General features: G+C 37.6%; 1 protein-coding gene across 21 annotated transcripts in view; it reads left to right on the forward strand.

Annotated features, from left to right (window-relative positions):
- Window positions 1–27,670, forward strand: part of MGA (MAX dimerization protein MGA) — a 173,996-nt gene that overhangs the window by 72,661 nt on the left and 73,665 nt on the right. For all 21 annotated transcript variants that reach the window (XR_012022500.1, XR_012022502.1, XR_012022504.1 and 18 more), the window contains exon 2: window positions 6,442–7,572. Coding sequence is in view for 15 of the 21 variants with exons in the window: in XM_072808577.1 (XP_072664678.1) it covers window positions 6,485–7,572 (1,088 nt within the window). In the remaining 6 variants the exon portion in view is untranslated. The remainder of the gene's footprint in view (window positions 1–6,441; window positions 7,573–27,670) is intronic.

Genomic DNA, 27,670 nt, shown 5'->3' on the forward strand with positions numbered 1-27,670 from the left:
ACGGTAACAGAAGGCTACTGGATCCCGCAGAGTGTTCGGCAGGTTCCGGCGGCGCACGTGATCTGTCGGGACTCTTCTCCGGAAGAGCTTTCCTTGCGGCGTTTTTTCACGTGGTTGTCGGCCAGCTGGCCTCTACAGTTAAAAAGCGATGATTTTTGGGCCCTTGATAGTCGACGGCGACTGCTCTTCCCGAGGACTAGCAGGAGGCTTTTTCATTTATAAGAGTATCGGATCAAGGCTAGTGCTTCTTGCTTCCGAATGGTTAGGTTTTCAGCAGTTGTGTGGGTAGAGTGGGTTGAGTTCACCAAACAAAAAACACATGCTTAGGACTTGAGGAAATTCAGTGCCCTGGGTACTTTGTCATACTTACTCTAGGGTAGAGTGGCTGTTTGATTACTGTCCGCTTTTGCCCTAATAGTTCTTCAAATTCTGTTTATGCAATGGCGGTGACCTGGGAGCTTGCTTACCCCAAATTGTAGTTAAGGGACCATTCCTAGGAATAGAAAATGCTCCTGGAGTTAGCATTAATTAGTGGTATCTGGGAAGAGAAGGGAGGGGGCATACTGTCCTAGGCAAATACAGTTCTGTGCCTTAAAACCTAATGTATTTCAGGTAGTACTTAGCGATTTATTTTTCAGGGTTGTGGCGATGTTGTCTGGTCTGAAGTAAGTGCTTACTAATAGATGGCAAGTTTCACTTACTATTAAAATCAACTTAGTGATTAAGAATTGGTAGTTGGCTGTTTTACTCTTTTTTTTTTTTTATAAATTTTTATTTATTTATGATAGTCACACAGAGAGAGGGAGAGAGAGAGAGGCAGAGACACAGGCAGAGGGAGAAACAGGCTCCATGCACCGGGAGCCCGACGTGGGACTCGATCCAGGGTCTCCAGGATCGCGCCCTGGGCCAAAAGCAGGCACCAAACCGCTGCGCCACCCAGGGATCCCTGCTGTTTTACTCTTTTTTGTCATCATTCGCTGTCCTGTTTTCTGATTATATCCAAATTCTGTTTTCTTTCTTTCTGATTTTATTTATTTATTCATCAGAGAGAGGGGCGGAGAAACAAGCTCCATCCCGGGAGCCCTACGTGGGACTCCATCCTGGGTCCCCAGCATCACACCCTGGGCTGAAGGCGGCGCTAAACCACTGAGCCACCAGGGCTGCCCACAAATTCTGTTTTTCTTAGGATTTTTCGAATTTCTGGGTCCATTGTATATTGGTAAATACCGACATTCAGATGAACCCATTCTCTTACAGTTTGTTTCAGAAATTTAGTTTAACTTAAATCATTTTTGTAGTGAGTGTTTATTTTATTCTTTTTGTAGTGAGTGATTATATTAAGGAACAAACAAACATTTTGGTGCCTGCCATACAGTAATGCATTTGTTGTGTGAAAGGTTATGCTTATTTTTAGCAACTTCGGAAACAGAATAGGTTGACCAGCATTTGAATATTGTGTGTTTTTAAAGTAGTGTAATTTTGATTGGGTGTTTTTTTGGAGAGGTGAAAGAGGGGGCAGGGAGCAGTACATGAATCATTGAATTAGGTAACTACCTAGTAAATTAACTGGTGTATTTTGTAAGTTGTATGAGGGTCATGGCTTTAGTAGTTAAACATTTCCCAGAGAGATCATTGGTGAAAAGACATTTGGAATAGGGACTCTGAAATTGTAACAATTTATGACACTTGCCACATTACTTATCTGGAAACAGCTTTCTTTCTGAAAGCCTCTCTGTGTCCACTGCCTTGCTGATGGGACTTTTTCACGATATTAGTTATTTCCTATCCACAAGTGAACTGAACTTCCTTGGCTTATTATTACAGTTATATTGTGTAGGTAAATGCTTGATATTGAAAAGCTGAACCGAGATTTTAAAATATTAGCTGTAAATATACCAAAACTGTGGTCTTCCTTAAAGCTTTTAGAGAGCCAAAATACAAGGTATTTTTAGAATCTTGCTGGGAATAGATTTATTTCTTTATGAGTAACCTAACCCTTCCTAAAGTACATTTAATTTTTGCATTTGGTTAAAGCCTTAGACTGTCGAGTGTTATTTGTGTGTCTAAAGTATCTGTATATGCTGAATTGACTATCTTCTTACTGTAAGATCCTATACAGATTCCAGAAGTGCAGGCATGCTTATAGTAGAGTCTGTGTTTAAAGATCGGTAGAGAAGAAGAACTTAATTTCTTGTTCCTATACTACTAGTAGTATGTGGCTGAAGAAATAGATTGTTTTGGTCATAAATTATGTTTTTGGTTTTATGCATTTTCATCAACTCACGGGATGGTTTGGAGGATCTTTTAAAAACAGATCTTACACAAATCATAAGTCTGAAAGTTCTTTTTCCTGTCTTCCTACACATTTTTACATTGTCTTTGTTATATTAGTTATCTGTGCACAGTGTTCAAATAGAACAGGCTGACTTTTCTACATTTAATTTTTTTGTATAGGCAAAAAAATATTGAAATATGTACAAATGAAGTTAGCATAAAATTTATATGATGTGTTTTATGAAACGAAATGGGATTTCTGTCGGTTGAATCTTTAGTGTTTAAGGTTTTCGTTTTTTTTTAAGATTTTATTTTTTCCTGAGAGACCCAGAGAGAGAGAGAAAGAGAGAGGCAGAGACACAGGCAGAGGGAGAAGCAGGCTCCAAGCCGGGAGCTTGACGTGGGACTTGATCCTGGGTCTCCAGGATCACGCCCTGGGCTGAAGGCGGCGCTAAACCGCTGAGCCACCTGGGATGCCCCCCCCCCCCCCCCATTTTTTTGAAGGAGAGGTAGAGAAAATCTTAGGATCTATGCGCAGTGTAGAGCCTGTTGGGCTCCATCTCAAAACCTTGAGATCATGATCTGAGCTGAAATCAAGAGTTGGACGCTTATCTGACTGAGCCACCCAGGTTCCCCTAAGAGTGCTCTTTAAAGCATCAGTTAAAACATTTTTGCCTTAGTTTTACTGTAATGATCTGAAAACCAAGATTTTAATATTATAGAAGATAATGTTTAAGAAGTTTTTCTTTTCTTTTTTTTTTTTTTTAAAAGATTTTATATATGTATTCATGAGAGATAGAGAAAGAGAGGCAGAGACACAGGCAGAGGGAGAAGCAGGCTCCATGCAGGGAACCTGATGGTGGGATTCGATCCCAGGTCTCCAGGATCACCCCCTGGGCCGAAGGCAGGCACTAAACCGCTGAGCCACCCAGGGATCCCCTGTTTAAGAAGTTTTGAATCCTTTGATATATTCATAGGTTTGGAATATATAAAAATGTTTTTCAGGTAGTTCTTTGCCACTTTAGTTACATTTAAATGTACTTAAAATAATATATATATATTTTAAAGATGTTATTAATTTGTTCATGAAAGAGAGAGGTAGAGACACAGGCAGAGGGAGCAGGCAGCTCCCTGCGGGGAGCCTCATGCAGGACTGGATCCCAGGACCCCAGGATCACAACCTGAGCCAAAGGCAGATGCTCAATCACTGAGCCACTCAGGTGTTCCTTAAAAAGAGTATTTTTACAGAATTACAAAATGGTGGTTTGTGAGAAAACTTTGAACTTTATGAACTAAGTACAGGATTTTGCATTTTAAGTTATATGCCATTGTAGACATAGTTTATGTGAACTAAGCTTTACTATTTTTACAATTACCTTAATTTTGATTTCTAAGTCTGTTTAAATTTTGCTTTATCAATCTTTGATAGGTGTTGCCTAAACTTGTTTGTTTTAGGAAACCAATATGCCTAATTGCTGTAAGCCTGAGGCAGTTCTTTAGAAAAGAATCACCCTAAAGCTTATTTCTTAGAAATAAATCCCAAATCAGAGAAGAGATTTTTTTTTTTTCATCTTTCCTGGGTATTAATGCTTTGGTGTAAGGAAGTGGGTTTCTATTTTTATGTCTAGTCATAATAGGAAACAGTAGCCAACCTTTTTGAAGTCTTGACTTTTAAGATATCTATTATCCTCAGGCTAATTGTGAATATTTTAGGTTTTGGAGCTTTTTTGGTCATGTGGTCAGTTTTCTAAAAAGAGGTAAAGTTCAGATCAAATGATTTTACTGCTTGCCAATGGTTCTGATGAAAGATAAAATTAGAGTTTTTAATTAAAATGAGAAGTACCAATAAAAGACTGATTTGATTAATCAAAATTACTGACCCACTTACACAGAAGTAGTGATGTAGCGTCTCTTTTTTGTGTAAAAGCTAATTGGGGATGATAACTTTATATCTTGTAGAATATTTAGGTAATTGAGCACATCAATTGAATTTAATAACCTGAGATTTCTTTATAATTTAATTGAGATATAAATCACATAACATAAAATTTGCTATTAAAAAATATTTTATTCATGAGTGAGACAGAGAGAGGCAGAGACACAGGCAGAGGGAGAAGCAGGCTCCCTCTGGAAGCCTGATGCAGGACTCGATCCCAGGACTCTGGAATCATGCCCCAAGCTGAAGGCAGACGCTCAACCACTGAGCCACCCAGGCGTCCCCAAATTTGCCATTGAAGAGAGAGAACACGCATGAGAGCATGCACAAGCAGAGCGGAGAGGGAGAGGGAGAAGCAGGCTCCCCACTTAGCAAGGAACCTGATGTGGGACTCTATCCCAGGACTCTGAGATCATGACCTGAGCCAAAGGCAGACATTCAACCAACTGAGCCACCCGTGCACCCCAAAATTTGCTATTTTAAAGGGTACATTTCACTGGTTTTTAGTTCCTAAATAATTTGTCATCCCCCAAAAGAAATCCCATACCCATTAGCAATTGTCCAGGTTATCCTTCTCTCCTCCTGGCAACTACTAATTTACTTACTGTCTCCATAGATTTACTTATTTTGGACATTCATGTACATGAAATCATACAGTGTATGTGGGAGTTTTCATTGTAACTCTTAAAAATTAACTGGTTTTAATCCTTTTTGAATAGGTTGTATTTTCACAAGGTATAAAACTTGAAAGTATTTTCCCATCCTCCCAGTTTTCCCTTGATATAGCAACACTACTAGTTCCTTTCCTATCTCTATAAATAATCTATATATGTCAGGCAAATACGTATTTTCTTTTTCTGGCTTTAGATTTTTAACTTTATCAAGAAGTGTAGCATAATCTACAACTCTCTGGAACATTTTCCCTTTAATGTATCTTGTAGAGTAATGAGTCTATAAAATTTGTACATTCTGTCTTAGCTGCAGAGTATTCCATTCTATGGATGTAGCACCATTTATTTAAGCAGCCTTCTTGATGGATTATTCCACATCCCCAAAGTCTTTTGCGGCTCTACATGGAAATAACAGGGAAGAATCTTGTATGTGTCATTTATCATGGGTGTATCTCTGTGTGTGCATGTGCATGTTTAAGATAAGGTCTTAGAAGAACTGATGTTTTGTAGGAGAATAGGCATTTGTAATTTTGATACTTTCATGGTGCCCTCTGTCATAGAGATTCTTTCATCTTACAGTCTCACCATCTTGTTACATGAGAATGCTGTTTGATTTACAACCTTTCCAACACTTCTACCAGTTTTGATTTTCCTGGTGTGATAGGGGAAAAATTGTGTTGTAATGGTTTTAATCTGCATTTCTCTTATTCTGACATTGTGTACACTTTTTGTTTGCTTTTCCTATCTTTATCCATTTTTTGATACAGTACAATACTATAAATTTCTTTTCTCTTTTTTGTGACCTAGTTTTTCTCTACTGTTTAGAGTACAGTATATAAAACCTACAGCATACAAAATATATTAATCAACGTTTTTTATTATGGTAAGCCTTCCATCAACAGTAGACTATTAGTAATTAAGTTTTTGAGGAGTCAGAAGTTACACATGATTTTCACTTGTGTGCAGCGAAGGGAGGTAGATGGTCCTAACCCCTGAGTTGTTCAAGGAAATGAAATTGATTGATTTATGAGAATGCAGGTGGAGGGGCAGAAGGAGAGAATCCCAAGCAGGCTCCACATCCAGCATACAGCCATAGGGCTGTATCCCCTGACCATGAACTCATGACTTGAACCAAAATAAGGAGTTGGCTGCTTAGCCAACTGAACTACCCAGGTGCCCCTAAAATGAGTTTTAAAAAGGTAATTAAATATTCTGGAGTGAATATCCTTACAGAGATCAAGAGAACGGTAGAAGCAAAGTCTTCAAAGAGTTGAGGGATATAGTTTGGAAATAACATAATCATCCTTGTATTTTTAACAGAACAAACATTCACTTGATTTTTTTTTTTTATAAAGATTTTACTTATTTATTCATGAGAGGCACAGAGAGAGACAGAGGCAGAGACACAGAGGGAGAAGCAGGCTCCATGCAGGTAGCCCAACGCGGAACTCGATCCCGGGTCTCCAGGATCAGGCCCTGGGCTAAAGGTGGCACTAGCCGCTGAGCCACCCAGGCTGCCCCATTCACTTGATTAAAGGGGTTTTGTTCTTTTTCTTTCAGGCTGGGAAGACCACTGTGACTATGTGGTGACTACAGTTCTCTTATGACTGAGTTTCCTACCAGAATCATGGAGGAGAAACAGCAGATTATATTGGCTAATCAAGATGGTGCAACAGTGGCAGGAGCAGCACCTACATTCTTTGTCATCCTGAAACAGCCAGGAAATGGCAAAACTGATCAAGGAATTTTGGTTACTAATCGGGATGCCTGCGCTTTGGCTAGCAGTGTGTCATCACCAGGAAAATCTAAAGGGAAGATTTGTCTTCCAGCTGATTGTACTGTGGGAGGAATCACTGTCACCCTGGATAACAATAGTATGTGGAATGAATTCTATCATAGAAGCACAGAGATGATTCTGACCAAGCAGGGAAGACGCATGTTTCCATACTGTCGTTACTGGATAACAGGTTTAGATTCAAATATGAAGTATATCCTTGTCATGGATATATCTCCTGTGGATAACCATCGTTATAAGTGGAATGGTCGCTGGTGGGAACCAAGTGGGAAGGCTGAGCCCCATGTTTTGGGGAGGGTTTTTATTCATCCAGAATCTCCTTCCACGGGTCATTATTGGATGCATCAACCAGTATCTTTCTATAAACTCAAACTTACCAATAATACACTGGACCAAGAAGGGCATATCATCCTGCACTCTATGCATCGGTACTTGCCAAGGCTTCATTTAGTGCCTGCAGAAAAGGCTACTGAAGTGATACAATTAAATGGCCCTGGTGTCCACACTTTTACTTTTCCACAGACTGAATTCTTTGCAGTAACCGCTTATCAGAACATTCAGATTACCCAGCTGAAAATAGATTACAATCCATTTGCTAAAGGCTTCCGAGATGATGGGCTGAATAGTAAGCCCCAGAGAGATGGAAAGCAAAAGAACAGCTCTGACCAGGAAGGGAATAGTGTTCCTAGTTCTCCTGGTCAGCGGGTCCGTCTTACAGAAGGTGAGGGGTCAGAGATACAGCTAACTGATTCAGATCCTTTATTGAGGGGTCATGAAACATCAGGCAAGTGTTTGGAGAAGCCTTCTCTTAGTATGAAACGGGACTTTCTTGGTTTCATGGATATCGATTCAGCTCTTGGTGAAGTTCCTCAATTGAAACAAGAAGTTTCTGAAAGGTAGGTAATAGGTTTTCTGTTCTTAGAGATAAAAGGAAGATTATGGATTTAATGTATTGGTTTTGTCGACTACTGACTTGAGAAATTGATAAATGTAAGCTACTATCAGATATACCGTAAGTGCTTTCACATTTTGTGAAGTGACGCTTCATTTTTTTGTAATCAATGTCCTTTGGGTTTAGGATTTAGAATTCTAGGCAACTTAGATGGTTTTTCAGAATTAAGACCATTTGTTCATTTAGATTTAGAGTTTTAGAATTTATAGGTTTATGATTGTGTTGATCATGCATGACTATTACTTGGCAATATACATAGAACCTTTGATTAATTGGGGAAGGGAAAAGAAAAGACTTCCCAAATCATAACTGAAACACAACTTACCCAAATGAGGCGCAGAAGGGATTCAAAGTAAACTTTAAGAATTTACTACCCTGTGGCAGCTAATATCCACAAGTTGACTAAAAATAAGCTAAAAGTTCTTACATGTTAAAATAGCATAATATGCTGTTGTCTTTTTTTATTTGAACTTGAGTTTTTATTACTATTTTTTTTTTAATATTTTATTTATTTATGACAGATACAGAGAGAGAGAGAGGCAGAGACACAGGCAGAGGGAGAAGCAGGCTCCATGCACCGGGAGCCCGATGTGGGATTCCATCCCGGGTCTCCAGGATCACGCCCTGGGCCAAAGGCAGGCGCCAAACCGCTGCGCCACCCAGGGATCCCTATTACTATTTTTTTTAATAAAGATTTTTATTTATTTATTCATGAGAGACACAGAGTGAGGCGGAGAAACAGGCACTGTGCAGGGAGCCCGACGTGGGACTCCATCCTAGGCCTCCAGGATCACGCCCTGGGCTGAAGGTGGCGCTAAACCACTGAGCCACCCGGGCTGCCCTTTATTACTATTTTTTAATTAGAGACTTAATTTTTTTAGAACAGTTTTAACTTCACAGCAAAACTTGAGAGGAAGGTGTAGAAGTTTCCCACATACCCGCTGCTGCCACACATGCATTGCTTCTCCCATTATTAACACTTCTCATTAAAAGTAATATATTTGTTACAATTTATAAAGGTACATTGATACATCATAATCATCTAAAGTCCATAGATCACATTAGGGTTCATTTTTAGTTTGGAAAGATATGTAAAGATATCTGCACTGTTATAGTATCACAGTAGTATTTTCATTGCCTAAAAATCCTCTGCTCTACCTGTTAATTCTTCCCTTTCCTCCTCAACCTCTGGCAACTTCTGATCTTTTTATAGTCTCTATAGCTTTGCCTTGTCCAGAATGTCATATAGTTGGAATCTTACTGTACATTAACTTTTTGCATAGACTTCTTTTACTTAGTAAATAAGTATTCAAGTTTCCTTCATGTCTTTTTCATGGCTTGGTGGCACATTTCTTTTTAGTGCTAAATAATACTCCATTCTATCTATCAGTTTATCCATTCACCTACTAAAGGACATCTTAGTTGCTTCCAAGTTTTGGCAGTTATGAATAAAGCTACCATAAACATTGATGTTCAAGTTTTCCTGTCATTTGAGTAGATAACCAAGGAGCTTGATTGTTAGATCATATGGTAGGAGTAGGCTTAGATTGGTAAAATAATTCTCAAGCTGTCTTTTATTTATTTATTTACATATTTTTCAAGCTTTTATTTATTTTTTATTTAAATCATGTTTCCTTGATTTTCTCATTTCCCCCTTTTTTTTTTTTTTTAAATATTTTTATTTATTCATAGAGACAGAGAGAGAGAGAGAGGCAGAGACACAGGCAGAAGGAGAAGCAGGCACCATACTCTGGGACTCGATCCCCGGTCTCCAGGATCACGCCCTGGGCTGCTGGCTGCGCTAAACCGCTGCACCACGGGGGCTGCCCTCAAGCTGTCTTTTAAAGTGGCTGTGCTATTTTGCATTTGAAGCAGCAGTGAATGAGAATTCCAGTTGCTCTACTTCCTTGTCAGCACTTGGTGTTGTCAGTTTTCTGGATTTTGGCAATTCTAATAGGGGTGTAGTAGTATCTCATTATCTTAATTTGTAATTCCCTGGTGATAGGCAGCGTGGAGCATCTTTTTTATTTTATTTTTTTTAGATTTTTATTTATTCATGAGAGACACAGATAGAGAAGCAAGCAGGCTCCATGCAGGGACCCTGATGTGGGAGTCCATCCTGGGGACTCCAGGATCACACCCTGGGCGGGAGGCAGGCACTTAGTTGCTGAGCCATGCAGACGTCCCAGGAACATCTTTTTCATACATTTATTTGCCATCTGTATATTTTCTTTGATGAGGCATCTGTTATGGTCTGTGGTGTTTTTGTTTGTTTGTTTTTCCCCAAAAGATTTATTTAGATAAAGCACATGATTGGAAGAGGGAGAGAGGGAGGAGAGAGAATCTCAACTAGGTTCTGCTCTGAGCACTGAGCCTGAAGCCTAATATGGGACTTAATCTCACCACCCTAAGGTCATGACCTGAGCCAAAATCTAGAGTTAGCTACTTAACTGACTGAGTCACTCAGACATCCCTGTGGTCCATTTTTGAATTAGATTTTTTTCTATGTGTTTAAAGCTTTTTTTCCTTTTTTTTTTCTTTTGGTATATTTTGGAAGAGCAGCCCTCTATCAGATGTGACTTTTGCAAATATTTTCTCCCAGTCTGTGGCTTCTCTTCTCATTCTTTTGATAGCGTCTTTCACAGAGCAGTTTATTTTTATGAAGTTCAGCCTATTATTTGTTTCATGGATCTTGCCTTTGGTGTTGTATTTAAAAAGTCATTACCATACCCAAGGTTGTGTCTAGACTTCCTCCTCTGATCTCTTTTAGGAGTCTTAGAGTTTAGTGTTTTACATTTCAGTTTATGATCCATTTTGATTCGTTTAGTTTTTGTAAAGGGTAGAAGGTGTGTGTCTAGATGGAGTTTTTTGCAAGATGTCTTGCCATTGCAGTATCATTTGTTGAGAAAGATGATCTTTGCTCTGTTTTGTCTTTTGCTCATTTATCAAAGATCAGGTGACCATATTTATGGGGGGGCTATTGCTGGCCTCTCTAGTCTGTTCCATTGACCTATTTGTTCTTTCACCAATACCACAAACTTTACTGTGTTGATTACTTTAACGTTATAGTTAGCTTGAAGGTGAGACGTGTCAGCCCTCCAACTTTGTACTTCTTCAACATTATGTTGGATGTTGGCTATTCTGGGTCTTTTCCTTCTTCATATGACCATAGAATAAGTTTATCAGTATCCACAAATAACTTGCTGGGAGTTTGATTGTGGTTGTATTGAATATATAGATCAAGTTGGGAAGAACTGATGGCTTGACTAAATTGAGTGTGTCTGTTATGAAAATGGGATCTCTTTCCATTTATTTAGCTTTTTTTTTTTTTTTAAGATTTTATTTATTTATTCATGAGAGAGAGAGAGAGAGAGGCAGAGACACAGGCAGAGGGAGAAGCAGGCTCCCCGCAGGGAGCCCAATATGAGACTTGATCCTGGGTTCTCCAGGATCTCGCCTTGGGCCGAAGGCAGTGCTAAATTGCTGAGCCACCTGGGCTGCCCATATTTAGCTTTTTATTTATTTATTTTTTGGCTTTATTCAAATTCAAGCTACTTAACCTATAGTGTATTATTTTTGGGGTAGAATTTAGTGGTTCATCAGTTGCATATAAAACCCAATGCTCATTACATCCAGTGTAATTACACTCATTACTTCCTTAATGCCTGTCACCCAATTGCCCCATCCCTCCACCCACCTCTCGTCCAGCAACTATTTGTTTTCTATAGTTTAGAGTCTCTTATGGTTTGCCTCCCTCTTTGTTTTTAATCTTATTTTTCCTTCCCCTGTGTTAATCAGTTTTGTTACTTAAATTCCACGTATAAGTAAAATCCTGCGGTATTTGTCACTGACTGGCTTATTCCACTTAGGTTAATACACTCTAGTTTCATCCATGTCATTGTAAGTGGCAAGATACCATTCTTTTTATGGCTAATACTCCATCGTGTGTATATGTGTATACACACCCACACCACATCTTTATTTAGCTCTTTAATTTCTTTATTTTTGTGGCTGTTTTTATTTTTTATTTATTTTTAAATTTGGTGAGCTCTGGGCCCAGTGCGGGGCTTGATGCATGGCCCTGAGATCAAGAGTCTCCATGCTCTACTAAGTCAGCCAGGTGCCCCAATCTTGTACATATTTTGTTAGATTTATACTTAGGCATTTCATTTTTTTTTGTGATAATGTACATAGTACTGTGTTGTTTTTTTTTTTTTAAAGATTTTATTTATTAATGATAGTCACAGAGAGAGAGAGAGAGAGAGGCAGAGACACAGGCAGAGGGAGAAGCAGGCTCCGTGCACCGGGAGCCCGATGTGGGATTCGATCCCGGGTCTCCAGGATCGCGCCCTGGGCCAAAGGCAGGCGCCAAACCGCTGCGCCACCCAGGGATCCCTAGTATTGTGTTTTTAATTTCACATTCTTTTTAACTTCAAATCCATGTGTTCATTGATGGTATATATAAGGGATTGACTTTTGTATATTAAGCTTGTTTTCTTTAACCTTGCTTAAATATCTTACTAGTTCCAGAAGTTTTTTGTCAACCTTTTGGATTTTCTCCCTAGATGATCGTGTTCTTTGTGAACAAAACAAGTTTTATTTCTTTGCCCCCAACCAATCTGTATGCCCTTTATTTCCTTCTCTTGTTCTACTGTATTAACTAGGATTTCTGGTATGATGTTGAATGGGAGTATAAGAGGAACCTTGTTCCTGATCTTCTTGGGAAAGTTGGTATTTTCTCACCATTTAGTATGATGTTAGCTTTAAGTGTTTTGTAGATATTCTCAATCAAGTTGAGGAAATTCCTTTCTATTCTTAGATTACTGAGTTTTTAAACTTTTAAAAAAGATTTTATTTATTCATGAGAGAATAGGCAGAAACCCAGGCAGAGGGAGAAGCAGATGCAGGACTCAATCCATCCCGAGCCAAAGCAGATGCTCAACCTCTGAGCCACTCAGGTTGCCCCAGTTTACTGAGTTTTTATTGCAAGTAGGTGGTGGATTTTGTCAGAATCTTTTTCTCAATCTTATTGATCTGGTCTTTTGAATTTTTTTTCCCCCTCTTAAGTTTGGTGATATGATGGATTACATTAATTGATTTTCAAATGTTGAAGCAGCCTTGGATACGTGGGATAAATCCCATTTGCTCAAGGTGTCTTAATTCTTTTATTTATTTATTATTTTTTCTTTTTTTTAATTATTTTTTTCTTAATTCTTTTTATACATTGTTGGATTCAATTTGCTATTGTGTTTTAGATTTTTGCATCTTTGTTCATGAGAGATGATGGTCTTGTCATTTTCTTACATCTTTGGTTTTGGTATTAGGTTAATGCAGGCTTTATAGAATGAGTTAGAAAGTTATTCTCTTATATTTTCTGAGAGAGATTGTAGTGAATTGATATAATTGCTTGCTTGAATGTTTGGGAAAATTGACCGGTGAACCTGTCTGGGCCTGGTGCTTTCTAATTTGGAAGGTTACTAGTTATTGATTGAATTTCTTTAGTAGATATAGTTCTGTTCTGATTATAGGCTTTTTTTTTTAAGATTTTCTTTATTTGAGAGAATGTGTGTGCATGCACATGTGCACTAGCAGAGGGAGATGGAGTGGGATAAGCAGACTGCACTGATCACAAACCCCATGTGGGGCTCCATCTCAGGACCTTGAGATCATGATCTGAGCCAAAACCAAGAGTTGGACACTTGACCGAATGAGCCACCTAGCACCTCTATATAGTTCTGATTAATTTGCGCCCTCTTTTTTTTTTTTTTTTTTAAGCTTGGCTAGAGGCTTACTGATTTTTTTTTTTTTTAAAGATGATATTTTTAAGTAATCTTTCCACCCAGTTTGGGACTTGAACCCACAACCCTGCGATCAGGAGTCACATGCTCTACCTACTGAGCCAGCCAGCTGCCACTAGAGGCTTATTGATTTTATTGATCTTTTAAAGTAACAGCTTTTGGGTATTTCTCTTTGCTCAGGTCATTTAGGCTCTGGTAAAACTCTAGCAGGTTAAGCTTTGCTTAAATACTTTCTCTAGAGGTCAGGCCTCTTGTTAGGAAGAGTGCTTCCCCCTGCCCTGCAACGTGTGTGGGTTTTTTTTTGTTTTGTTTTTTGTTTTTTGTTTTTTTTATGAGAAGTATTTACTGTGATAACTTGGTCTAACTCCTGGTGAGTAAAACTCAAAAGTGTAGGGAGCACTTCAGTGATTGGGTTCAACTGGAGTTTTTAACTTTCAGACTTAATCACGTTGAGCCTCTAGCAATCTGTCAGTTATAATTCAGGTTTTTCTACCCTGGCAATGGTTCCTGAGGTGGTTTTTACTTGTTAGCCTCTGCTCCTTTAAAGCCATGACCCCCTTTATTGATTGACTGGTCTCTCTCAGTAGTTTGCACGGTGTCTTCACCTCTCTTACAGATCCAAGAAGAGTTGATTTTTCAGTCTGTTTAGCATTTTATTTGTATAGGACATAGTGGCAACTTCCAAGCTTCTTACGTGTGGAACTAGAAATCAGAAACTTGCCTTATTTGGAATGTTAGAACACAAGTACGGCAGAAATAAAACCCAGCGTAGTGTTTGTCCTTTTCTTTCTCGTTTTATTTGTATCCCATTAACAGTTACTATTCTTTGAGTTTGGAATCCCCATGCACATGAGTTCCCCTCTCGACTTGTTTATGGATAAATTAGTGCTTTGCTTTTTCTAAGGGTTGTTTTGGAGTGAGTGCTACTCAAGCAATTTTTTTTTTTCCATCAAGAGGGAAAGTTCTGAATACTGTAAAGTTTTTGCTTATTAACTGTGGTGTATTTTTATAGTTGCAGCTAGTGAATGCCATCTATTCACTATCTGATTTTCCAATCAGTTCTAACCATCTTAATTACCCAGCACGATTAAAAATTTGAACAGTTCACTACCAGTACCTTTAAGCTTATTATCCAAAAGGAGTTTAATCTATCTTTAGATAATGGATAATTTATTTTTATTATGTTTATTTTTTGAAAAGATTTATTTATTTATTTTAGACAGGGAGAGAAGTCCTGTGCACTTGGGAGCTGGAGTGTGTGGGAGAGGGACAGAGGAAGAGGGAAATAATCCTCAAGCTGACTCCCTGCTGATGGGGGGGTGGGGGTTGGCCCCTTGCTTGGGGTTCAATCCAAGAGCCTGGGATCATAACCTGAGCTGAAATCAAGAGTGTGTTGTCTGATGCTTTAACTGACTGAGCCACCCAGGCACCCCAGATAAGTTATTTTTAAAATTATCTTGGAAGCCAGGGTGAGGAGGGGTTTGTTAGCTGAAAGGGTCAGGTGTATTTCTTTGTTATAGACAGCAGTTTTTTGGTGTTACATGGTTGAGCTTTTGAACTTAATGGATCAAGAAAATGGTTCAGATTTACAAATACATAAATGCCTGTCACTGAAAGAAAAAAGAAAAACTTGAAGCGCATGCTCCAAGATACAGCATTATTTTCAGTTGTGAAAATATTTAGCTATATGCAAATTTTATCTCCAAATACTTGTTTTGGGAGCTCAGATTATTTTTAAGCAGGTGTTGGCTAAATCTGGCCTATTGCCTGTGTTGTATGTACATGACAGTATGTAAGGAGGGACTCTATGAGGCCTGCAAAGGCTTAAATATTTACTGTCTGCCTCTTTGAAGAAAAGTTTGCCAGTGTTCAATTTGTTGATTTTAAAGTTTTTTTTAGGGACGCCTGGGTGGCTCAGTGGTTGAGCATCTGCCTTTGGCTCAGGTCATGATCCCGGAGTCCCAGATCGAGTCCTACATTGGGCTCCCCACAGGGAGCCCGCTTCTTCTCCCTCTGACTATGTCTCTGCCTCTCTCATGAATAAATAAGTAAAATCTTAAAAAAAAAAAAAAAAAAAAAACTTAAAAAAATTTTTAAAAATTATACATACGTATTTTTATTCCTTGTCTCTCTTCTGAATCCACTGAAATATGATTACTCTCTATCATTCTGTTTTGTTTCAGTTAGTATCTTCAGTGAGTTGCTGTTCTTTTTTTTTTTTTAATATTTTATTTATTTGAGAGAGCATGAGCAGGGGACACGGGGCAGAGGGAGAAGCAGACTCCCCACTGAGTAGGGAGTCTGACTTGGGGCTTGATCCCAGGACCCTGGGATCACAGTCTGAGCTGAAGGCAGATGCCTAATTCACTGAGCAACTCAGGTGCCCTCCACCCCCCCATTGGGTTCTTTATTAGAGAATTTACTGACCATTATCCAGGTTTTGTTACATATGCTATTTTTTGACCGTTTCCTACTAGTTTAACTCTATATCATTTGCCTGATTCTTTATACCATTCACCTGATTCTCCTAACTTCTGATATTTCCTTTTTCCCCCAACCATCTTCATTGGTTCCTCTTAATATATTCAGCCATTTATTAAATAATGGAAATTCCAGGTATTCTGTTTTTAGGATCTGTGTGTGTGTGTGTGTGTGTGTGTGTTTGTTTTTAGGATCTTATCCTTGACTTTGTTTTCTGTTTCTATGTAATACTATTTTGGAAGTTAATAATAACTAATAATATATGTTTAGCTTAGATTCGAGTTCTTAGCTTCACACCTTTAGATCAACCTGGCTCCTGCAATTTATCTACAGTGTGCATTGTAATTGCCAACTCCAGCTAATTTTATTCATCTTAAGATCTTTTCTTTGGTATTAGCTATTATAGTCATTCAAATTGGAAATCTCTATATTGGGCAGCCCGGGTGGCTTAGTGGTTTAGCGCCACCTTCAGCCCAGGGTGTGATCCTGGAGACCGGGATTGAGTCCCACATCAGGCTCCTTTGCTTGGAGCCTGCTTCTCCTGCTTTGTGTCTCTGCCTCTCTCTCTCTCTCTGTGTCTCTCATGAATAAATAAATAAAGTCTTTTTTTTTTTAAAGGAAATCTCTATATTATTTTTGCCTCCCTCCACACATCCAGTATTATTCTGTTGATGGACCTTTAGATTGTGTCTGTTTTTAACTCTTAGTAATAAAGCTACTATGGATATTCTTGAAAATGACTAGGTGGACATGTACACTGATGTCTGTTACACATCTAGAAGAATGGCTGGGGCATAGAATTGCTGTACTTTAGTTTTAGTAGATAGTGCCATGTTTTTCAAAACGATTGTACCAATTTATACTTATATCAACAGTGTACAGGTACAGTTCCTGTTACTTCCACATCTTTGTCTACATAGTCTTTTTTGTTTTTATCTGTTTTGGTTTCACAAATTTTTGAGGCAGCTAATTTCATTATTGGATGACTCCTTATTTTGGGCAAGTTGACATTTGTATCTTTTTATCTTTGTGCTCCCTCTTTTGTAAGTTTGCCCCCACTTTTTTTTTTTTTGTAATTGTAGTTGTAGAGGGCAGAGTCAGTCCATATCCCTTTTACATGAGTGTCCTTTAAACATTTGGACAAAAAATTACGTACATCTGTTCAAGAGTTCTCTTCTTTATTTAGGCATTAACTAAACGCACTGACCACCTTCAGTTTTCAGATACTTTTCTAGGCCCCAACCAGAATAATTCCTGCCTGAATGATATTATCTTCATAATTCCAACCTAAACACTCAGATTCTCCAACTTTTCCATAGGTGGCATAGTTCTTAGTTATTTTTATGTTTGGTTAATTGTACACTGACATGAGTGTACCTGGAATCACTGGCACATATATTTTTTTCCCAAAAAGGCACACCAGAATGCAAGTGAGAATGTTATTATAGAGAAGAACCACTCAGACTTAATAGGAAAGAAAAGATTAAGTCACAAGTATCAAAATTAGACATATATGAAAATGGTTTTGCAAGATAGTGTTCTGTGGTATAGAATCTTTTCTTAATCTCAAATGCCTATGTTAGGTGTTTTCAAAGGGCCACATTGGTACCCATAAAATGAATTTAATCAGGCCTCTTGATGGACCTTGAGATTATTTCAGTTGTTCAGCCATAATAAATAATAGAGCAGTAAAATTTCTCATGCACATATTCTTGGACACTTTCCCAAATACAAGGATCAATTCATAGGAATGGTACTGCCTGGATCAAAGGGTATACAGGTTTTAAAATTTGATTACCAAATTAGATTGCAGAAGTTTAAAACCACTTACATCTCCACCCATAGTATATGAGCATACTGACGTCTGTATTCTCTCTTTTGCTAACGTGGTAGTCCATAACACCATCCTTACTGCATACCATCTAACTGGTTTCCTGGTTGTTTCTCTTTTTTCTTCCTACAATCCATACTCTACTGAGCAGACTGAATGTTCTTTGAAAAGTGTGAATTAGATTATGTCCTTCTCTTTTTAAAAACCTTCAGTGGCTTACTATTATACTTAAAAGTCTCCTTGCCTTATCTCTTTGGACTTAATCTTGTACTATACTTTCTGAGTGTGTTATATATCAGCCACCTCAGTTCACCCATTTTCTTTTCATATTCCCTTAGCTTTTAATGCCTTAAGTGTTTTTGCATATTATACTGTTTGTAACCTCTCATCATTCAGGTCATTGCCCCCCCCCCCCCCACTTCTTTAAATCCATCATTTTATTTTTAGTGAATGTCTCTGTTTTGGTCTTTCAGGGTTTTTATAACATTCATCAACTATCCTCTCATTTGGCTAGTATGTACTCTGATTTTCCCACTAGCTTTTAAGCTTTATTGGAGTAAGGATCTTGTTTTACTTGCTACTGATTCTTCAATCCTAGAATGATAATTCCACACATAGTTAATAAATACTTGAATTTGTGTAATTTAACGAAAACCTGAATGGCGTCAGTGAAATGAAACTTCTGGAATGTTAGAAATACCATTTATGAACATTCATTTTATTTTATTTTTTTTTACTACCTTGAATAATTAGCGGTATCTTTAACTTGTCATTTGATATGTTTCTGTCTAAGGCTATAATATAGTTAAGTGTAGTTTTAGGGGATACTATTTTACCTTTTGGAAATTAGAGTGTCTTATTGAGGGATGATGCTTTTACATTATTCTCTTTCCAGGATCTTTAGTTTCTCCTACTTCCTACCATTTCTTTTTTTCTTTTCTTTCTTTTTTTTAAAGACATGACAAAGTTTTTTCTTAGTCGTCTTTTTCCATTATAAACATTAAAAAAATTTTTTTTATTTATTTATGATAGTCACAGAGAGAGAGAGAGAGAGAGAGGGGCAGAGACATAGGCAGAGGGGAGAAGCAGGCTCCATGCACCGAGAGCCTGTCGTGGGACTCGATCCCGGGTCTCCAGGATCGCGCCCTAGGCCAAAGGCAGGCGCTAAACCGCTGTGCCACCCAGGGATCCCATCTTTTTCCATTATAATTTACCCTCCCCTCCCTTTTATTTGTGGCCAGTGTTGTTGATTGAGTAATCTCCACCTGTTGCCTGGAGTTCCTCACTTATTTCTTTCTCAATATCCCTTGCAGTCTACCTTTCCTGGTCACATTACTGTACTTACTCTCTTAAACATCATGTGTGTGATCCACTTAACAGATTGATCAGCCTGTTTATGTCTTGTTATCGGTATTCTGACAGTATTTAGTGAGCAAAATCTTTCATTTCTCTTTAGATAATGCTATCCTTATCCTTTGCTCCTTAGAACATTATCTTTTCAGCCTTCACGGTGAGTATTTTAAAAAATTATTCTGCTTTTTAATTCTTTATACCATAATTTTTAGTGCATTTTTCCTTGTGATTCTAACCATCTTATAGTGGTAACTTTCAAAGGGCTCCACTTTTAGAACATTTTTTTTCATTTTTAGAACTTTTATCCAGCTCCATTATTTAGTTACATCAGACTATTATAGTTTATTTTGAGACTAAAAATTTTGTTTTTCTCTTTTGTTCTACTCTGCCATGTCTTACTGGTTCTTCTGCAGTATTTGAGATTTGTATTCTTATTTTTATAATCACTCTTGTTCAGATTCTTATCAATTATTCCTAAGTTATCTGTTATTTTTCTCTTTTTAGTCTCTCTTGCATAGTGCCACCAAATTTAACACTTTTTATCATTTCTCTAATCATTCTCTCATTTTCTCTTTATTATTGTGTGACTTACTAAATTGAAATGTGATATATACATACAGAACACCTAGATGAATATTCATAAATGGAACGTAATCATATCACCAGCATTAATATTACAAAAAATATATCTGCATACCAGGAGCCCCTCTAAAGACTTCTTTCAGTTGTTTTCCTTCCTTCCTGCCTAACAAGATGATCATTATCTTCTAACATTACAGATATTTTGCCTGCTTTTTTTTTGCCTGCTTTAATGTAAAAGGAATAACAGAGTACCATTTTTAGCTTTACATTTGTTTGTGAGAGTCTTCTATGTTGCTGCATATTGTTGTAGATTGTTTTATTCTCATTGCTTTGCAATATTCCACTTTTCAGATTACCACATTTTAGTCATTTTAATGTTAATGGGCATTTGGATAGTTTCCATTATAATTATTGCATTGACCATTTTAAATAGAGCAGTTATGAATATTCTGGTTTTGGTGTACATATGAGTGCATTTCTTTGGAGCATATACTGGAAATGGAATTGTTTAATCATATGATATACATATGTTTTCTTTTTAAAAAAGATTTTCTTTATTTGAGAGAGAAAGTGAGAGAGTGCACGCAAGCATGAGTGAGGCGGAGTTGGGGACAGAGGCAGAGAGAGAAATAGACTCCACACTGAGCAGGGATTCTGACTGGGGGGTTCCATCTCAGGACCCTGTGTCATGACCTGAATCAAAGGCAGACACTTAACCAACTGAGCCAACAAGGTATCCCTATATGTTTAGCATTAGCATAAGTTCTCACAGGGTTTTATTAACCTAGTCTTCAGTGAATAAAAATTGAGGTTGCTCAACATCTTTGCCAAAACTTAGTATATTTTTTCTTTTTTCTTTTTTCTTTTTAATATTTTATTTATTCATGAGAGACACAGAGAGGCAGAGAGAGACACAGGCAGAGAGAAGCAGGCTCCATGCAGGGAGCCCGATGTGGGACTCGATCCCGGGACCTCAGGGTCACAACCTGGGCCGAAGGCAGATGCTCAACTGCTGACCCACCCAGGCTGCCCTTAAAGTTTTTAAAATGTGTTTCAGAGCGACTGATAGGTCATATTTATTTGTTGCATTAATTATATACTAAACAAAAAAGGAATCCTTTTCTTTAAATGTAACAAATCGTTGGTTTTGCTTGATTTCTTAAGTAATCTTTCACCTCATTTATTTGGATACAGACTTCTTAGATGTATGAAACTTCAGGGTTGTTTGCAAAATCTTCCTGCCAAGACAAATTTTCATGTATTATGCATAAAGTTTTTTGGGGAAAATAAGGGGAGATATTTTCTGAGAACCTCTCTAACTGAGCAAATTTAATTCTTCAGGAAAATGTGAAAGCAAATGTTGCAGTAGCCGCCAAGATCTACCTTTATGAAGTTCTCAGATACTGAAAATAAATTCAGGTTGTGAGGTTAAATGAAAAGAAGATACGGATTTTTTCTATATTTCAGAAGTTAATGTCTTGAAATGTGAATATAATGAGAGAACTTCATTAAATGTGAATCCTCAATTACTTGATATAGAATGGCATTTCTATATGAACTTAATATAAAAACTGACATAATAAAGAGAGGAGAAAGAACTTGTCTTGTTAACCTTTTAAAAACAGATGAAGGAAACTGGATTGCAAAACTAGATTTATTGGAAATCCTTGAGTTGTCAAAACGAGTGCGTTTTATTTCTTGTTTTTGATTTTAGCTATTCTGACAGGTGTGAAGTATCATTATGGTTTTGATTTGCATTTCTCTGATAAGTGATACTGAACATCTTTTTATATGTCTATTGGGCATCTGTAGGTCTTCTTTGGGAAAATAGTCATATCTTCTGCCCATTTTTATTTGGATTATTATTTTTTTTTTGGTGTTGAATTGTTAAGTCTTTTACATATTTTGGATTAACCCCCAGTGGGACATACTGTTTGCACATATCTTCTCCTATTCAGTAGGTTGTCTTTTTATTTTGTTGATGATTTCCTTTGCTCTGCAAAAGCTCTTTATTTTGGTGTACTCCAAGTAGTAGTTTAATTTTGCTTCTGTTTCTCTTACCAAAGAAGACATACCTAGAAAGATGTTTCTATGGCTAATATAAAGAGATAACTGCCTATGTTTTCTTATAGGAATTTTGTGGTTTTAGGTCTCACCTTTAGGTCTTTAATTTATTTTGAGTTTACTTTTGTGTATGGTGTAAGAAATGTGGTCCAAGAAATAAATGTTGGTGAGAATGTGGAGAAAAAGGAACCTCAGCATTGTTGATGAATGTAGCCTGGTGCAGTCAATATGGAAAACAGTGTGGAGTTCTTAAAAAAATTAAAAATAGAATTATATCCAGTAATTCCCCTACTGGATATTTACCCAAAGAACATGAAAATTCTAATTCAAAAGGTATGTGCCACCCTTAGGTTTATTGCTGCATTATTTACGATAGCTAAGATATGGAAACAACTCGAGTGCCCATTCGTAGGTGAATGGATGAATAAGGTATAAATATATACAGTGGAATATTCAGCCGTAAAAAATGAAATCTTACCATTTACAACAACATGGATGGATCTAAAGGATATAATGCTAAGTGAAATCAGAAAGACAAATACCATATTGTTTCACTCCTAATTGGAATTTATGAAAGAAAACAATTGAGTAAAGTAAAAAAGAAAAACAAAAAACCCAGGCTTTAAATACAGAGAACAAACTTGTGGTTGTGGGGGTGAGAGAGGTTGGTAGGGAGGATGGGCAAAATAGGTGAAGGAGATAAAAAATGGGGGGCAAATTTTTTTGTTATGTAACTTATTAAAAAAAAACTTAAAAAAAAAAACATAAAGAGGGGCACCTGGGTGGCGCAGTCAGTTAAGCATCTGCCTTTGGCTCAGGTCATGATCTCGGGATCCTGGGTTCGAGCCCCATGTGTGGCTCTCCACTCAGTGGAGGGTCTGCTTCTCCATCTCCCTCTGCTATTCCTCTCACTTGTGCTCCTTGGTTCTTTCTCTCTGTCAAATAAATAAATAAAATCTTAAAAAAAACCATATGAAGTTATTTTTTTTTTTTTTTACCAGTTAAGTGAAGTTTTTGAAAGGGGGAAGTTGGAGTTGTTTTAGCTTTTGTATTTAAGTCTGTAATCCATCTTGTCTTAGTTTTTGTGTATGGTGTGAGAATGAGGGTCAAAACTCATATATTTTTCCATGCAGATATCTAATGGCTACAATCATTTATTTGAAAAGATTACTGTAAAGATCCTTTTTTTAAATTAAAAAAAAATTTTTTTAAATTTATGATAGTCACACACAGAGAAGGAGAGAGAGCGAGAGAGAGAGAGAGGCAGAGACATAGGCAGAGGGAGAAGCAGGCTCCATGCACCGGGAGCCGGACGTGGGATTTGATCCCGGGTCTCCAGGATCGCGCCCTGGGCCAAAGGCAGGTGCTAAACCGCTGCGCCACCCAGGGATCCTATAAAGATCCTTTTAAGAGCCTTTAAAATGTATCATGTTTTGGAAAATCAGGTGACTGTATATACAGGTGATTCTACTTTTGGACTAAGTTTTGTTCCATTTGTTTATTCTTTTGCCAATACCATTTGGTTTTGAGGACATTAGATATAATAAATCTTGGAATCCAGTCGTGTAATCCTTCAACTTTTTTTTTTTTTTAAAGATTTTATTTGTTTATTCATGAGAGACAGAGGCAGAGACACAGGCAGAGGGAGAAGCAGGCTCCATGCAGGGAGCCCGACGTGGGACTCGATCCCGGATCACACCCTGGGTTGCAGGCAGCGCTAAACCTCTGTGCCACCAGGGCTGCCCAATCCTTCAACTTTTGATTGTATTTAGAAATACAATTGATTTTGTATCTTACTACCTTGCTGAATTCACGTACTAGTTTGTAATTCTTTTTTTTTTTTTTTTTAATTTTGTTTATTTATCAGAGAGAGAGAGAGAGAGAGGCAGAGACAGGCAGAGACAGGCAGAGGGAGAAGCAGGCTCCATGCAAGGAGCCAGATGCAGGACTCGATACTGGGTCTCCAGGAGCCAGACATGGGACTAGATCCTGGGTCTCTAGGATCACGCCCTGGGCCAAAGGCAGGGCTAAACCGCCGAGCCACCCGGGCTGCCCTAGTTTGTAATTCTTTTGGAATTTCTACATACACAATTATGTTGTCTGTGAACAAAATTATCTTAAGGGCTGGAAATATTATACCAGCTTTGCATTTGTGGGATAAATATTACTGGTTCGTAGTAACATCCTTCTTAATATTGTCAGATTCAGTTTGCTAGTATTTTGTTGAGGGTTTTTAGACCTCAATTCAGATGGATACTTGAGAGTTTTATTTCTGATATGTTGGTTTCTATCAGAAACATATCATATGTTGATTCTGTTTTTTTCACAAAACAAGTTGTAAACTTTTGCATTCTCCTGCATTTTTCTGTTTTTTTGTGCAATATTATTTTTTTCATTTTGTGTTTGATAGACTTCATCGAGGAAGACTTGGAGTTTTCTTTGTTGGCAGGTTTCTTTTTCCTTTCCTTTTCTTTTCTTTTTTTTTTTTTTTTAAGGATTTTATTTATTTATGAGAGACAGAGAGAGGCAGAGACACAGGCAGAGGGAGAAGCAGGCTCCATGCAGGGAGCCCGATGTGGGACTGGATCCTGGGATTCCAGGATCACGCTCTGGGTCAAAGGCAGGCGCTAAACCACTGAGCCACCCAGGAATTCCTGTTGGCAGGTTTCAAATCACAATTCAGTTTCTCTGTTTTCAGTTTCATTGTTGTTTTTCCCCCCCTCTCATCTTTATTTTCTTCTTTCGGTTTACTTCTGGTTTAATTTACCTATTTTAGAACAGGGATTGGCAGTTAAGACCTGTGGACCATATCTAGCTTCCCATTTGTTTTTTATGGCCTGAAGACTTAAGAATGATTTTTATATTTTTCAATAGGGAAAAAGAGTAGAAGAAGAGTACTATTTTGTCACATGTGAAAATTATATAGAATTCAGATTACGTTGTCCATTTGCTGGAAAAGTTATGCTCATTTGTTTATGTATTGTTCTTCTTTTATGGTATAGTGGCAGAATTGAATAGTTGTAATAGAGGCTATATGGATCTCAAAGCCTAAAAATTTTACCATTTAGCATTTAACAAAAACTTTATCAACCCCTAACTAAGATAATTGATTTTAGATCTTTTATTTAAAGCTATAAAGTTTCCTCTGAGTATTGGTTTAGGTGTCTTCTACAAATTTTGATATGCTGTTTGTTTTTTTTAAATTTTGATATGTTGTACTGATACTTGTTCCTGATTTGTAGCTTGATTCTATTGTTAGAGAAGATGTGACTTAAAACTTTTGAAATAGAAATTTTTGATTTTTTTAAAAAAGATTTTATTTATTCATGAGAGTCAGAGAGAGAGAGAGACACACACACACAGGCAGAGGGAGAAGCAGGCTCCATGCAGGGAGCCCAACGTGGGACTCGATCCCGGGTCTCCAGGATCACGCCCTGGGCCCAAAGGCAGCGCTAAACCGCTGAGCCACCTGGGCTGCCCAGAAATATTTGATTTTTTAAATATTTTATTTATTTATTTGACAGAGAAAGAGAAGGAGAGAGAGCTAGGGAGCACAGGCAGGGGAAACAGCGGAGGGAGAGGGAGAAAGGCTCCCTCCCTGTTCAGCAGGGATGTGGAGCTCAATCCCAGAACCCTGGGATCATGACCCAAGCTGAAGGCAGATGCTTAATGGACTGAGCCACCCAGGTACCTCTGAAATAGAAATTTATCATGACTTTGCTTTATTGTCTAGCATATGGTCAGTTTTGATTAATACTAAATGTACACTTGAAAATGTATTTGTTATATAGTTACTGGATGTAGTGTTCTGTAGTCTTAGGTAAGTACGATAGTATTGTTCACATCTTTCTCAATTTGTCTATCTATGATCTCTTGTCTGTTTTATTATTATAGTACTATGAAATTTTCTTTTGAGTATCTTGAAGCTATATGGTAAGGTATATTTTTAGGATTGTTGTCTTTGATGAATTGAGTTCATAAAAATTTTTATAAGTTCCCTTTTTATCTTGGATGGTACTTATGTTTTTTATTTATTATTTATTTATTTATTTATTTATTTATTTATTTATTTATTTATTTTTTGGGTACTTATACTTTAATTTCTACTTTGGTGTTATTGAGCCATCTTGGCTTTTTTTTAAATTTTCTGTTTAGAGGGTTTTATCTTTTTCCCCTTTTTTCACTTTAAATCTGTTCTGTTCTTGGATTTAAACTTGTGTGTGTTTAAACTGGGTTTGGTTGGAACTTTTTCTTTGTTCAGTGTTAAAATCTCTTGACTTTTATTTGGATTATTTTGTTCATTTACATTTATTTTTTTATTTTATTTTTTTTTCATTTACATTTAATATTAACATTGATAGGGCTAGTTTTTTAAGCCTCGCACCTTGGTATTTTCTGCTTTTCTTCTGTGTTTTTCGTTATACTTCCTGTTTTCATTTGGATTGAGTGTTTTATATTGCACATTTTATCTATTGCACTTTAGGCAATGCCTCTTTTTTTTTTTTTAAATTATTTATTTATGATAGTCACACAGAGAGAGAGAGAGGGAGGCAGAGACACAGGCAGAGGGAGAAGCAGGCTCCATGCACCGGGAGCCCGATGTGGGATTCAATCCCGAGTCTCCAGGATCACGCCCTGGGTCAAAGGCAGGCGCCAAACCGCTGCGCCACCCAGGGATCCCAATGCCTCTTTTTTTTAAAAGTGGTTTTATTAATCTGCTTAAGTTACTGTAAGAAAATACCATAGATGGTGGCTTAAACAATGAAAATGAATTTTCTTAATTCTGGAGGCTGGAAAGTCTAAGGTAATGGTTTTGGCAGGGTTCTGTTTCTGTTGAAAGCTCTCATACTGGCTTAAAGACAGATGCTTCTGAGCTGTGTCCTCATGTAGAGTGGGGAGAGACCCCCTACCTTTATGACCTCATTTAACCTTAATTATGTCTTCAAGATTCCTTCTCCATGAACAGTCACATTGCAGTTAGAACTTAAACATAAGAATTTGGAAAGGACACAGTTCAGTCCATTGCAGTGTTGTAAAGATAATAATGTGTATCTTTAATATATAAAGTAGAATTCAATTAATTGTAACAGAACATGTACACACAGCTAATTATAAGGATGGCTCTTATAAGTCATGTTTTGTACATATGTTATAAATTCCCCAAACAGGGATGCCTGGGTGGCTCAGCGGTTGAGTGTCTGCCTGTGGCTCAGGGCATGATCCAGTCCTGCATCTGGCTCCTTGCGGGGAGCCTGCTTCTCTCTCTCTGTCTCTGCCTCTCTCTTCTCTCTCTCATGAATAATTAAAGAAAATCTTAAAAAAAAATTCCCCAAACATTATTATTTTACTTGCTTTAAACAGTAGTCAATTAAATCTAAGAAAAAGTGAAAGTGTTATAAATGCTCACATATTTATTTTTCATTAATTCCTGGATCCGTTTTCATGTTGGTTCATTTCCTGTCCATTCGAAGAACTTCTTTTAGTATATTTTTATTAACTTTCTAAAAATTGAGATTAATTCATCACCATAAAATTTACCCTTTTATTTTCATTTTTTTAAAAAGATTTATTCATTTATTCATGAGAGAGAGAGAGGCAGAGAGGCAGAGACACACACAGGCAGAGGGAGAAGCAGGCTCCACGCAGGGAGCCCGATGTGGGACTCGATTCCGGGTCTCCAGGATCAGGCCATGGACCAAAGGCCGCGCTAAACCACTGAGCCACCTGGGCTGCCCCCTTTTATTTTTTTTTTAATTTGTTTTTATTCTTATTTTTTTTAAGTAGGCTCCACATGTGGAGCCCAGTGCTAGGCTTGAACTCATGACCATGAAATCAAGACCTGAGCTGATATCAAGAATCAGACACTTAGGGACACCTGGGTGGCTTAATGGTTGAGGGTCTGCCTTCGGCTTAAGTCATGATCCTGGGGTCCT

The sequence above is a fragment of the Canis lupus genome, chromosome 32 (genome assembly GCF_048164855.1).
Source record: "Canis lupus baileyi chromosome 32, mCanLup2.hap1, whole genome shotgun sequence".
Lineage (NCBI taxonomy): Eukaryota > Metazoa > Chordata > Mammalia > Carnivora > Canidae > Canis > Canis lupus.